The sequence below is a fragment of the Mugil cephalus genome, chromosome 21, assembly GCF_022458985.1.
Source record: "Mugil cephalus isolate CIBA_MC_2020 chromosome 21, CIBA_Mcephalus_1.1, whole genome shotgun sequence".
In the NCBI taxonomy this organism is placed as follows: Eukaryota; Metazoa; Chordata; class Actinopteri; order Mugiliformes; family Mugilidae; genus Mugil; species Mugil cephalus.
Window position 1 is genome coordinate 4,073,131 of NC_061790.1, and position 12,445 is coordinate 4,085,575.

Genomic DNA, 12,445 nt, shown 5'->3' on the forward strand with positions numbered 1-12,445 from the left:
ATGTCTCTGCGGACTGGTGGATGGATGGACGCTGGGAGAGGAAACACTGCTGCATTAACAGTCTGAGGGAGACACGCTCGTCCGTCTCGCAGCGGAGAGAGAGAGACACCCCCCTCCCCTCCCCTCCCCTCCTCCCCCTCTCTAAGAGGATAAGCTCGTCCCTTTTTCTCCCTTCTCAGTGATTGGACGAGGCCACTTCTTAGGAACTCCATCAAACCATTTAAATAGCACTTTGTCCCCCTTCGGCTTAAAAAAGGGAGTTTTTAAAGCAGACTGATAATTGGGAACTCGTCTCCTCCGCTAAGAAAAGAAAGAAATATATGCATTTGATTTCTTCTCCTCGCGGTGGAACTTTGCTTTTTTTAAAAAAAAATAATAATAACTTGCTATAAATAAATTAATTCCTGGGGATTATTGCTGGATTTTTCTCCATATATATATAATTTTGGAAGGATTTTATATCGTTGGACCTGTTTTGTTCAAGCAGGTGAGTGAGACATTGCTTATTTGTGCATGTGCTCTAGTTACTGATCTGTGGCTGCTGATTGCACTTTGGAAAAATATTCAACCTGTTGCGCACTGACTTTGCCTGATATTGATTTTATTGTATTTTATTGCGTGTGGTCAGACTGTTGGGTTTTTATTTGTCACAGGCAGCAAATCGGTGCGTCACCATGAAGCTGACAGGGATATTTTTGCTATTGATGCTTTGGACTTGCGAGGGTGCCATAGTCGCAGGTGAGTCTGGCTGCAACTTTTTAGAATGAGAATTATTTTTTTCTGATATGAAATAAATCTGTGATAATCGAAAGAAAATAGTGTTACTTTAAAAGTTTGCAGTGCATTGAAAGTAGAAAAAAAAAAAGAAAAAAATCCAGAGCTCTGCCAGACAAAGGCTGACTGCTTATTAACATTCTCCCGCAGAGAGTCGAGACGACAGCGTGTACGATTTGTTTGACCTCATCCAAGTCCCCAATTCGAACCACGGGGTCACCCAAGTGAAGGGAGACGACCCGTACAGTCCCGCCTATAAGATCCTCAACCCGGACCTGATCCCCCCGGTCCCCGAGAGCGCCTTTAGGGACCTGATCGACTCCATCCACGCCGAGAGGGGCTTCCTCCTCCTGCTCAACTTCAAGCAGTTCAAGCGGACCAGGGGGAGCCTCCTGACCGTGGAGAAGAAGGACGGCTCCGGACCCGTGCTCGAGATCGTCTCCAACGGCAAAGCGAACACCCTGGACATCGTTTTCTCCACCGAGAAAAAGCAGCAGCTGGTCTCCATCGAAGATGTGGATCTGGCCACGGGCCACTGGAAGAACATCACGCTGTTCGTGCAGGAGGACCGGGCGCAGCTGTACACGGGATGCGAGGAGGTGAACACCGCAGAGCTGGATGCGCCGATTCAAAGCATCCTGACGCAGGAGACTCCGGCCAGCGCGCAGCTCCGGGTTGGCAAGGGAGCCGTGAAGGACAGGTTCATGGTGAGAGCGCGGATTACGATAGACGAGATACAAAGTTGTTTGTTGTAATATTCTGCTGCGGTTCAGTCCATTTTAATGATGTATGTTTAGCGTAAACCTGTCTTGATGCGTAAAAACGCACACTAAGAATATCAAGTTTGGTGTAAATACTGTTTTTGTCTCGCAGTAATCAGCACATTTACTTTCCGACTGTAACCTGAACTGAACTTTGATGCTTGCAGGGGGTCCTCCAAAACGTGCGGTTTGTGTTTAGAACAACATTGGACACCATCCTCCGCAACAAAGGATGCCAGAGCTGTGAGTAATCACGACCGAGACGGTTTGTGTTGTTTGCACACCACGCATCTGCTTCATGTGCAGCCAAGCCCCGACAAGCCCTTATCAAAAGAAAATGTGCAGATATTTAATTTGCCTGTTGCTTTCTACACAAAAAAACAAGAAGCTGTTTACAACTCCTCACAGAGGAATGCCGGTTTACAAATGTCCCTGTGGTACCAAATTATGTTCTCTGGACTGTGCAGCGTTAATTAATTAGTTAGAGTGATTTATGCATGTGTGGTGTACAAATAGCCATCTGTATTAATACATCAGCAATGCAATGAGTGTGCAAAAATGAGATTTGATTTATTTCTCTATTTTCAGCAGTGGAAACCGACACCATGATCCTGAAGAACCTTAACGGCTCCTCAGCCATCAGAACAGAGTACACTGGACATAAGACTAAAGGTAAACACTGCTGAGGGTCTCAGACTCACACTTGGTTGCAAAGGCCCACATTTTTGAGAACAAAAACATTTAACCAAACTGTCTGTTCTCTCTGGCCCCATGAAGACCTGCAGATGGTGTGCGGATTCTCCTGTGAGGACCTGGTCAGCATGTTCAAGGAGCTGAAAGGCCTCGGTGTGGTGGTCAAGGAGCTGTCCAATGAACTCCGCCAGCTGGTAAGGAGGAGGAAACCCAGCAGACGGTCTTAACAGAGTCCAAGGGACCGTCTGCTGCCAGTGTGTGTATGCTTCAGATGTGTGTGTGGTCTCTGGGTTACCATCACTAAGTGTGGACAGCTGTCCAGAAAAATAACACTGGGAACACGCTGCATGCGGTGACAGATTACACAACAGTTGCGGCGTAAATCAGACTTCAGAGGAGAATTTTTAATAATCCAACTCAGAAATCCTTAGGGCATCGGTATTTTTCGCTATTCTGTTTTTAATATGTCATTTTTCTTCTTTCCCCACTCACAACCCCAGACGGATGAGAACAAGCTGATCAAAAGCCGCTTCGGCATCCACAGCGGCGTCTGCATCCACAACGGCATAGTGCGCAAGAACAAAGACGAGTGGACCGTCGACGACTGCACCGAGTGCACTTGTCAGGTGAGATCTTGTCTGCTCACATCACTGCGTGTTATGTCTTAAGTACTTAACGTGTGTGTGTGTGTGTGTGTGTGAGAGAGAGAGGAGGTGCACCCCAGGCTCTGACTTGCCTTTACACGTACACCCACACACTCTTGCATATAAAGGTGACCCAAGCTGCAGCGTCAGACCACTCAGCTCATCAGGTCAGTAATTAGCAGGGTGCCAGCTTAGGAGAAGGCCACCGGCCTAATGACATGTCAGAAGTTCAACTTTGAATGTGGCCTGTAGGCACTTGACCAGGCTTAAAGTGACACATTGTCCGTAATTAACAAAAAGACCTGGCTCTGTCAAGTGGAAAGGAAGCTCTGTGCGCTTCCCCAGTGGACTTCATTCAACGATTTTCCCTTCCACTGATACAATAGTTACTCACATTTCCTCTTTCTTCCCTGTCAGTGATCAGATCCAGGAGGAAGGGCATTAGCATGTATAGTTAGAGGCGCATGCCTGAGTCTTTCACAGTGCACCCACACAAGTTGTGCTGGCAGGCTGGCTTGACTTGTTCAGGGCTCAGTGCCCAGTCCGGCTCCATGGTGAAGCTGACATCCATTACTAAGAGCCTGGCTTCATTCCCACCCTCCCCTGACCCAGTGGCCAGGTAGTTGTCTGTCGGAGCCTCTGTTCTCATCCAGCTTTCAGGGCTATTTAGATCCCTGCAATGTCAGACGCTGAACAGAAAATTTAAAGAGTTGTTTGCACGGACGTGGGTTAAAAAGAAAACGTTAAATACACAACCTCCACAATGTGTCTCAGTTCCATATGGGATCTGAGCTTACACCTGGACTGAATTTAAAAGAAAAATGCAGAAACATCTGGGTAAAATCTGTATATCTGATGCCATGTTTCAAACATAAATTTGATCCCTGTGTTTTTGCAGAACTCTGCTACCGTGTGCCGCAAAATCTCCTGCCCCCTGATCCCCTGCGCTAACGCTACCGTTCCAGACGGAGAATGCTGCCCACGCTGTGGAACACGTAAGCATATCTGTTCCCTAAAGTCCAACGCATGCCGTTAGACCTTGCACTGCTGTAGAAAAAAAGTACACAGTAATTTCAGTTACGTGAACCTGCACTTTAAAAGTGCGCATAAACGGCCCCTATAAGCTCGAACGTATGCTTTCCAACCAACAGTGGAAGCATTCAAACGCTGCCACATTCCCTCAGAGAGACGTTTGTGTTATTTGCCATATAAAACAAAAAGCCACAAATATGTCCCCTGATGTAAAGGTTTCTGTTCGAGAGAAAACATGATGATTTAACTGCAATAACATCCACGTCGATGAAAGGGTGCTTATGTGTTGGGAACATTGGTGCTTTGTGCTCCGAAATGTCTTTGGATCTTCAACTTGAAATGGCTGTAATTTGCCAAATTGGTCAAGGGGGGGATAGAAATTTGCTCAGCTGTGTATTGAAGAACTGACATGGTCTTCACACCTATTCAGACTTGGCTTCAATGCCTCCCTAAAAATCTAAATAAACAAGGGGGGAACGGCATTCATCCCAACCCATTCAGCCACTTGCTAAAGTCATTAAACACCCAGGGCCGTGTTTTCGAAATCTGTTTCCTCTTTAGGAAAACATAAGCCAATGGGGCATCCCTATGCATCTTGAGGACAGTGGGCCTTTTCTGTTTCTCCAGCTTCTTCCAGAGTGTTAGTCCTCTGCCTTTGCGCACAACAGAGGGCCTTCTCTGTGTCTAAGTCCCAGCTAAATCCACACTATTAGCCCTCCGCTTTAAGAGCTTTCCCTCCTCATTTAGGCTGCTTGGGGGTTTTTTGCGAGGGGGTGCTGCCTCACTGGAATAGCTCTTTTATTGTCTCCCTCTTCCCCTCTTTCTCATATTCTCACCCTCTCCCTCCTGCTCAGCGAGCGACTATGCAGAGGATGGCTGGTCGCCGTGGTCTGAATGGACCCATTGTTCCGTGTCCTGTGGGCGGGGCATCCAGCAGCGTGGCCGCTCTTGCGACCGTATCAATAACAACTGCGAGGGCACCTCTGTGCAGACTCGCGACTGCTACCTCCAGGAGTGTGACAAGCGCTGTGAGTTTACACAAACAACAAACACATCGTGTTTTACAGCAACTAACGAATGGTCCTTGGCAATTTACATTTTTACTAGTTTCTAGATCAAATGCTTGGTAGTCCAAAGGTTTGCTCCCTGATAACTGACCTCTGACCACTATTTGCGGCCCTCAGTCAAGCAGGACGGGAGCTGGAGCCACTGGTCACCCTGGTCATCGTGCTCAGTCACCTGTGGTGCCGGTGTCATCACCCGTATCCGCCTCTGCAACTCCCCCACCCCTCAGCTCGGAGGCAAAGACTGCGAGGGAGAGGGCCGGCAAACCAATAAGTGTCAGAAGGATCCATGTCCCAGTAAGTGTCACCATCCTGTAGTCACCAAGTGGTTTCACTTAATGTTCAGAGAGGAAACTAATCACGTTTTTCTTTACGTCTCCATCAGTCAATGGCAACTGGGGACCCTGGTCGCCCTGGGATACGTGCACCCTCACCTGTGGAGGTGGTGTCCAGACTCGCAAACGCATGTGCAACGATCCTGTGCCGAAACATGGTGGTAAAGAGTGTGTTGGTGATGCCAAAGACACCCAGATGTGCAACAAGAAGGCCTGCCCCATCGGTGAGCCATTTTAATCTATAATATATCTGTAATTGTGTAGATCTGTTTTAGTTGGCACGATAAGCCCTAAACTGGGAATGTTATTTACTTGATAGAAAAAAAAAAGATGTTTTAAAAGATGTTGTAATGAGATAGCATGGTTGTTTACAGATGGGTGCTTATCCAACCCCTGCTTTGCTGGAGCCAAGTGCACCAGTTTCCCTGATGGTACCTGGAAGTGTGGAAAGTGCCCAGCTGGCTATTCTGGCAATGGAATCAAGTGTAAAGATGTTGACGAGGTATAAATTCCTAAGCTCCATTCAAGATCACTGCAACACCTGCCAAGTCTTTGGCTGAAAGATCTCATTTGTTTTTGTTTTGTTTTTTAAATTACGAAAACAGTGCAAGGAGGTTCCAGATGCTTGCTTCGAGTTTAACGGCGTGCACCGCTGTGAGAATACAGATCCTGGCTACAACTGTTTGCCCTGCCCTCCTCGCTATTCAGGAGCACAGCCCTTTGGCCGCGGTGTGGAGCAGGCTGCTGCTAACAAACAGGCAAGTAAATAAAAGGGAAAGAAGCAAGTTGATAGTGGAACAATGATCTTTCATTCTCAGGACTGAACATCATGAACTTGGACTGCGCACAGCCACTCAGACAACCATCAGATTACTCATTCCTTCTTGATTCCGCAGGTGTGCACACCCCGTAATCCCTGCCTGGACGGAAGCCATGAATGCAACAAAAATGCTCGCTGCAACTACCTTGGACACTTCGCTGATCCCATGTACCGCTGTGAGTGCAAGCCTGGTTATGCTGGCAATGGTCACATCTGCGGAGAGGACACCGATCTGGATGGATGGCCCAATGCCGACTTGGTTTGTGTGGAGAATGCTACCTACCACTGCAAAAAGGTAGGTAATGGTGAAGCTGCAAGGCTCTAAAGTTAAATTACTACAAAAATGACTTGCGTCTGAATGTCTGTGTTACCTGTCGTTCAGGACAACTGTCCCAACCTCCCGAACTCGGGGCAGGAAGATTACGATAAGGACGGCATTGGAGATGCTTGCGACAATGATGATGACAACGATGGCATTCCTGATGACAGGGTAAGTAAAGTTCACAAATAAGAGCCCTCAGCAGCGATATTAGCATTCATCATTCATGCTGCCTAATAAGAAGGCAGGTGGAGAGGGGAGGCCCTGCAGGAAAGAAAATATTTCCCCCTGGCATGAGCCAAAACCTCAAATTCCAAAGCTGGGGTAAAGCTCTGAAGGAGCTGCACTGTGTGCCACTAATCCCAACATTAGATTGGGACAGATCCTAAAAATAAAAGCGCCTTTTCATCCCGCTTCACTTCAGCCTTGTAAATGGAGAGGCTCAGAGAGAAATGACAAGTACCTACTTTGAACTCTTTCCCTTTCTCTCCGTGAAACAGGACAACTGTCCATTCGTGTACAATCCCAGGCAGTATGACTATGACCGTGACGATGTGGGCGACCGCTGTGACAACTGTCCCTACAACAGTAACCCAGACCAGACAGACACAGACAACAATGGAGAAGGGGATGCCTGTGCCGTGGACATTGATGGAGATGGTAAGAGATGGAATCTTTAATAAAAACTATCCTCTGAAATATAACATCTTTGTGCGGTGAAGTGAAATCGAGTAATATATTTTAATGTCATATGTTCACCAGGCATTCTGAATGAGAAGGACAACTGTCCCTACGTATACAATGTTGACCAGAGAGACACGGATCTGGACGGGGTGGGAGACATGTGCGATAACTGCCCTCTGGAACATAATCCTGATCAGGTGTGCAGACAACACACACACACGCCACCTTTGTCCATTTCCTTCCGCCTCACCCGCCAACAATAATCCACATTCATCTCCCTGCTTTTCTCTGTAGCTCAGCATATATCTCTTTCAATTGAGAGGCAGCCTCCGTGGTTAGCCCTGTCTAAGCTTTATCACGCAATGTAAAGGTGGAGAAAATCTTGTATGCTCAAGGGCACATCAGTTCAATAGGGCGTGGTGGGGGGCTACGGGTCTTTTCAATGGCCCATTGACGTTGGCGGACTAATGTGTGGAGAGAGGCCCTAGGCTGGATATTACTGAGGAATGGTCTGGCTCTGGGGTATGTGCGTGCCCCGTCAGCGCAGCACAAGCCTGCTCAGTCCACCTGTGCCATGCTACACTGAGAAATAGGAATGTGTAAAACAACGCAATCAGGGAGAGAATGGGGGCGAAGGTGGGGAGTGTATAAACTGATGTGGTTTTGAAAAAGGGCACCAATGAACCAAAGTAGGCATGTCCACACATGGATGCTGCAACGTTGTTTGTTTGGGGGAAACTTCAAAAGGTGCACAAAATAAAGTATCCTACCAAGTTTATTTTATCAAGATCTTCCCAAGAGAAAATTTGTATTCTACAAATCCCCTTTCCACCTATTATCCCTTAGTGCCACAAGTTATGTTCAGGTTCAGTAGGACTAGCTTGATTTCACTTTTTAATGCAACTTCTGTAATAGTGCTCAGCAAGCAAATGAGAACAAGAGTTTTGTGGTGATATGTTTGATCTTTGACTAATTGACCTGGCAAATTTATAAAGGCGAAGAGTGATCAGGGCCTAAGGAAATACTGAACAAAAAGCAGGGAACAAAGTGCTGAAAGAACAAGGGCAGCAGGAGATGGGAGTGAAAGGAGATATGAGACATGGTGGAATGTAATCATCTATGTTAGCATGTTAATAAATCATCATCCTCAAGCCATAAACTGAGTCATTATTCTAATGACAAAACACTCCAATCTTTGCAGGTGGATTCTGATGACGATCGCGTGGGAGACAAGTGCGACAGCAACCAGGACATCGATGAGGACGGACACCAGAACAACCTGGACAACTGCCCATACATCCCCAATGCCAATCAGGCCGACCACGACAAAGACGGCAAAGGGGACGCCTGCGACCACGATGACGACAATGATGGCATCCCCGATGACAAAGACAACTGCAGACTGGCTTTCAATCCCGATCAGCTGGACACGGATGGTGAGCGCCAAGTCACTGCAGATTTCTCAACTGTTCTGAAGGTGGAGACACCTTCGATGTTATTATTAACTTGTGTGCAATGTGTACATTTCAGGTGACGGCCGTGGAGACGCTTGCAAAGATGATTTCGATCAAGACAATGTTCCTGACATCTATGATGTGTGTCCTGAGAACTTTGACATCAGTGAGACAGACTTCCGGAAGTTCCAGATGGTTCCTCTGGATCCAAAAGGAACGTCCCAGATCGATCCCAACTGGGTGGTCCGCCATCAGGGCAAAGAGCTGGTTCAGACGGTCAACTGTGACCCTGGCATTGCAGTTGGTAAGTAAAACGTTTTCAGAATTTGAAAAGAGAAAGTAATCTTTGACATTTTTTTATTTTTTTTTTTTATTCACGTCTTGTGCTGATATTCCTCCCATCAGGTTACCATGAATTCAATTCAGTGGACTTCAGCGGGACTTTCTTCATCAACACAGAGAGGGACGATGATTACGCCGGCTTCGTTTTTGGCTACCAGTCCAGTTCCAGGTTCTACGTGGTGATGTGGAAGCAGATCACACAGACGTACTGGTCCAACAAACCCACCAAGGCCCAGGGCTACTCCGGCCTGTCCATTAAAGTGGTTAACTCCACTACTGGCCCAGGAGAGCACCTCCGAAATGCTCTTTGGCACACAGGCAACACCCCAGGACAGGTATGCTGGACTTCTACCTTTCAATGGGTGATTTCATGGTGTGCTCAGCAGTCAGATAAGCTCATGGTGGTTTTATTTTCCCTCATGCTTCTTTAGGTCCGCACTCTTTGGCACGACCCTAAGAATGTTGGATGGAAAGACTTCACCGCCTACAGGTGGCATCTGATCCACAGGCCAAGAACAGGACATATTCGGTGGGCAAAATACTTAAATAAATACCTTTACATGTTTACTCTTCATGTTATTTTGATGGTAAAATGTCAAATTCCATTCTCCCGCAGAGTTGTGATGTACGAGGGCAAGAAGATCATGGCAGACTCTGGTAGCATCTATGACAAGACGTACGCAGGTGGAAGGCTAGGACTTTTCGTCTTCTCGCAAGAGATGGTATACTTCTCAGACCTCAAGTATGAATGCAGAGGTAAGAATTTACGATAAAATACTTCTTTCTCTTAAAATTGATGACACTGAAGGGACCGTGTACAAACTTCTTACATCTCGTCTCCTTTTTTACAGATGTATAAACGCACGGCGCAGAAAGCTCTGAGGAATGCACCTTTTTTTTTGTATAAAGTATGAACTTATATATTCTCATGCAAAGTCCAGGGACTGATTTATTTCCGCAATTTTTTATTTTATTTTTTTTAAATCTGTGGCACGCACATTTGGACGGGGCCCCAAGGGGCACATGGTCAGCCTCAGGGTTACTTGAAGCTGGTTGGAGCAGACCACCAACCAGCTGACTGCCAGTTGAGGATACGAGAGCCCCTTATCTGCCACCCTTAGCATCCACGAGAGCAAGGGGCGCTGGAGAAAAAAATAATAAAACAAGCCCTCCAGCTTTGCCAGTAGGACACAAACACCTTTTCTATCCTAGGTCTGCCTGATTGCCCGCTCTCTGAAAGACCTCATTCATCTCTGTGCAGGAACGGCTCCTCATAGACAACTATGCACTTCCAAACCTTTACATCTCTCTCTGTCTTAGTCCCTTTCTATCTCTTCAGCCTGTGTGCCTTTGTACCTTACTTTTTGGATGGACATCCCAAAGAAAACTGAATATTGTCTTTGCTTTACCAGAATGGCCAGGATGTAAAATAGATACTGAATGATGAAACACAAGGATGAGGACAGCAATAACATATCTTTAGGAATATTTTTTTATTTTATTTTTTTGTGACTTGCAAGTTAGAAACAGTGGGATGTTGTGGATGTTTATGTATGTAGCGTGTGTTGAAGACTTACCTAAACAAAAAAGTTATATTTACCTGATTACCTAAGCATCTCTATAGAGAATATACGTGTGGAGAAGAGAACATTTAATTTAGACATATCATATCAAGTATCGTGGGTTTTACGGGATGTTGTTTGGTTGTCTGAACAAGTCTCAGGATTAGATGGGAGTGACAAATTTCCCCAAACCAGTAAGACATGAGGATTTATTACAGCCAGGATTCCCTCAGAAATACTCATACATCAAAAACTTGGATTCATTTTCCTGAGCGTTGGAGGATTTCAAAATGAAATTATGTAAATACATGTAATTTATTGACTCTTGCCTACAATGTAGGCAGTACTTTAATACTTTCAAAAAGTAAAAAAAAAAGAAAAAAAAAAAGAAAATCCTTCCTGTCTCTATGTCACAGTGAAAGCGACAAAATCCGGTACAGCCAGCTGTCAGACGCAGGATGCATTTCTCGTCCCAGTTCATTCATTTTCTCCCACTGTGCTAAGTGAATTAGATCGTTCAGATAAGTCTGTTTAGTATGAAGCGTGTGACTCGTGTGCCTTTTCTTCAGAGAGAGATGAAAAACAAAGGAAATTATTATTTTTTTCTTTTATGTACAATTATTACCTCATTGCTGTTGTATAATTTGATCCAACAAAAAACACAACTTAAGTACTTTTTTTTTTTCCTTCGAAATAATGATTATCTTTAGTGCTACTGTAGCATGAGCTGTAAATAGTAAGACATTTTTCATATCTACAAGCAGCGGAGCTCCCAGTCCCATGATCAAGTTAAAATGAGAAGTAAAATGGGAGATTTTTTTTTTTTTTTAAAAGATATTTTGCTTTGCCGTGTATGTCCGATGCAGTTTTTAGCAGATAAATTATTGTTCTGTTTGTCTTAGCTGATTGTGAGAGGTTGATTTTTGTGTGTGTTTGTGTGTATGCGCGCGCGTGTGTGTAGATAAATGCTATTTAAATAATTTATCAGGATCTGTCGCCTTGCAAAAAGGGCACATGTCCGTCTGTATAAACGGTTTGCACACTGACGTGAGGATGTTTTGTTCTTTATTGTTTTATTCTTTTTTTTGGTTATGTTACCATTATTTTTTGTACAATTAGTTTTGCTTGTCCGTAAACAGTTTCTTAGTTGTACAAAGCAAAATGCTGTTTTTATTCATAGCGACTATTTTGTTACATACTTCATGACAATAAATAGTTGTTCAAATTCTCAAGTCTTGTCTGCGTTTGTGAGTAGAAGCAGCTCCTTAGCCTGCATCAGATACTAGTACAGTCGGTGTTTATATTTCACACAACGGGAGATATGACTTGATCTTCATGTTTCTCAAACCATGAACACATAGAAGCAAGTACAAGTCGCACCAATTTCCAACAACAATATAAAACAATTCTACAAAAGAACAAAAAATAATCTTTTTCCAAGAAGGGACAGGATGAAGCCAAGCTTTTCTCTTTCTGCCCCCTTTATATCAGGTTATTACACACAAAAACTAAACAAAATCACACATTATCCAGGATGACTCAGAGCAGAGTCTTCTCACATCACAAGAGTAACCACATTTCATCTTCTTTAGCTTTAAACACCTCATATTACTCATAGTCAAACTGTTTGCTCGCTTCACCTGAAGCTCAAACAAACTTGTACTTTGAGGCCTTTTTCTCTCTGCACGCAGGCAAACATCGTCTCTTCGACGAAGGTCACATGAGGAATGTGACATGAACTTCTGCTCCTTGGCTTCATGTACGTGACCTTTCTACCGTCTACAAATATTAGGTTGACACAGACCTTGACATTGGCTGAATGGCATGACAGTGGTGCTAGAGTAAACCTGTGGTGGACAAAGCTTTAATATGTCTGTTACATTTGTTGCTCTGCCATCACCATTCATTTTTACTGCTTTTTATGCAGTAACGAAAGTACTAATTACTAGGGAGTTTAACAA

General features: G+C 44.9%; 1 protein-coding gene across 2 annotated transcripts; it reads left to right on the plus strand.

Annotated features, from left to right (window-relative positions):
- The first annotated feature begins 240 nt into the window (after positions 1-240).
- On the plus strand, positions 241-11,716 carry thbs1b (thrombospondin 1b). 2 transcript variants are annotated; one of them, XM_047573778.1, is made up of 23 exons: positions 241-487; positions 654-738; positions 925-1,481; positions 1,703-1,778; positions 2,124-2,207; positions 2,313-2,422; positions 2,729-2,854; positions 3,771-3,867; positions 4,759-4,932; positions 5,089-5,265; positions 5,354-5,527; positions 5,678-5,805; positions 5,909-6,061; positions 6,200-6,418; positions 6,506-6,613; positions 6,943-7,102; positions 7,205-7,323; positions 8,328-8,562; positions 8,657-8,884; positions 8,986-9,257; positions 9,354-9,451; positions 9,539-9,678; positions 9,774-11,716. In XM_047573778.1, exons 2-23 carry the CDS (start codon positions 675-677, stop codon positions 9,779-9,781), a joined length of 3,507 nt encoding a protein of 1,168 aa, XP_047429734.1. In that variant the 5' UTR covers positions 241-487; positions 654-674; the 3' UTR covers positions 9,782-11,716. The 2 variants fall into 2 exon arrangements, with proteins under 2 accessions (XP_047429734.1, XP_047429735.1); XM_047573779.1 differs by having other exon boundaries at positions 2,127-2,207.
- The last annotated feature ends 729 nt before the right edge of the window (positions 11,717-12,445 follow it).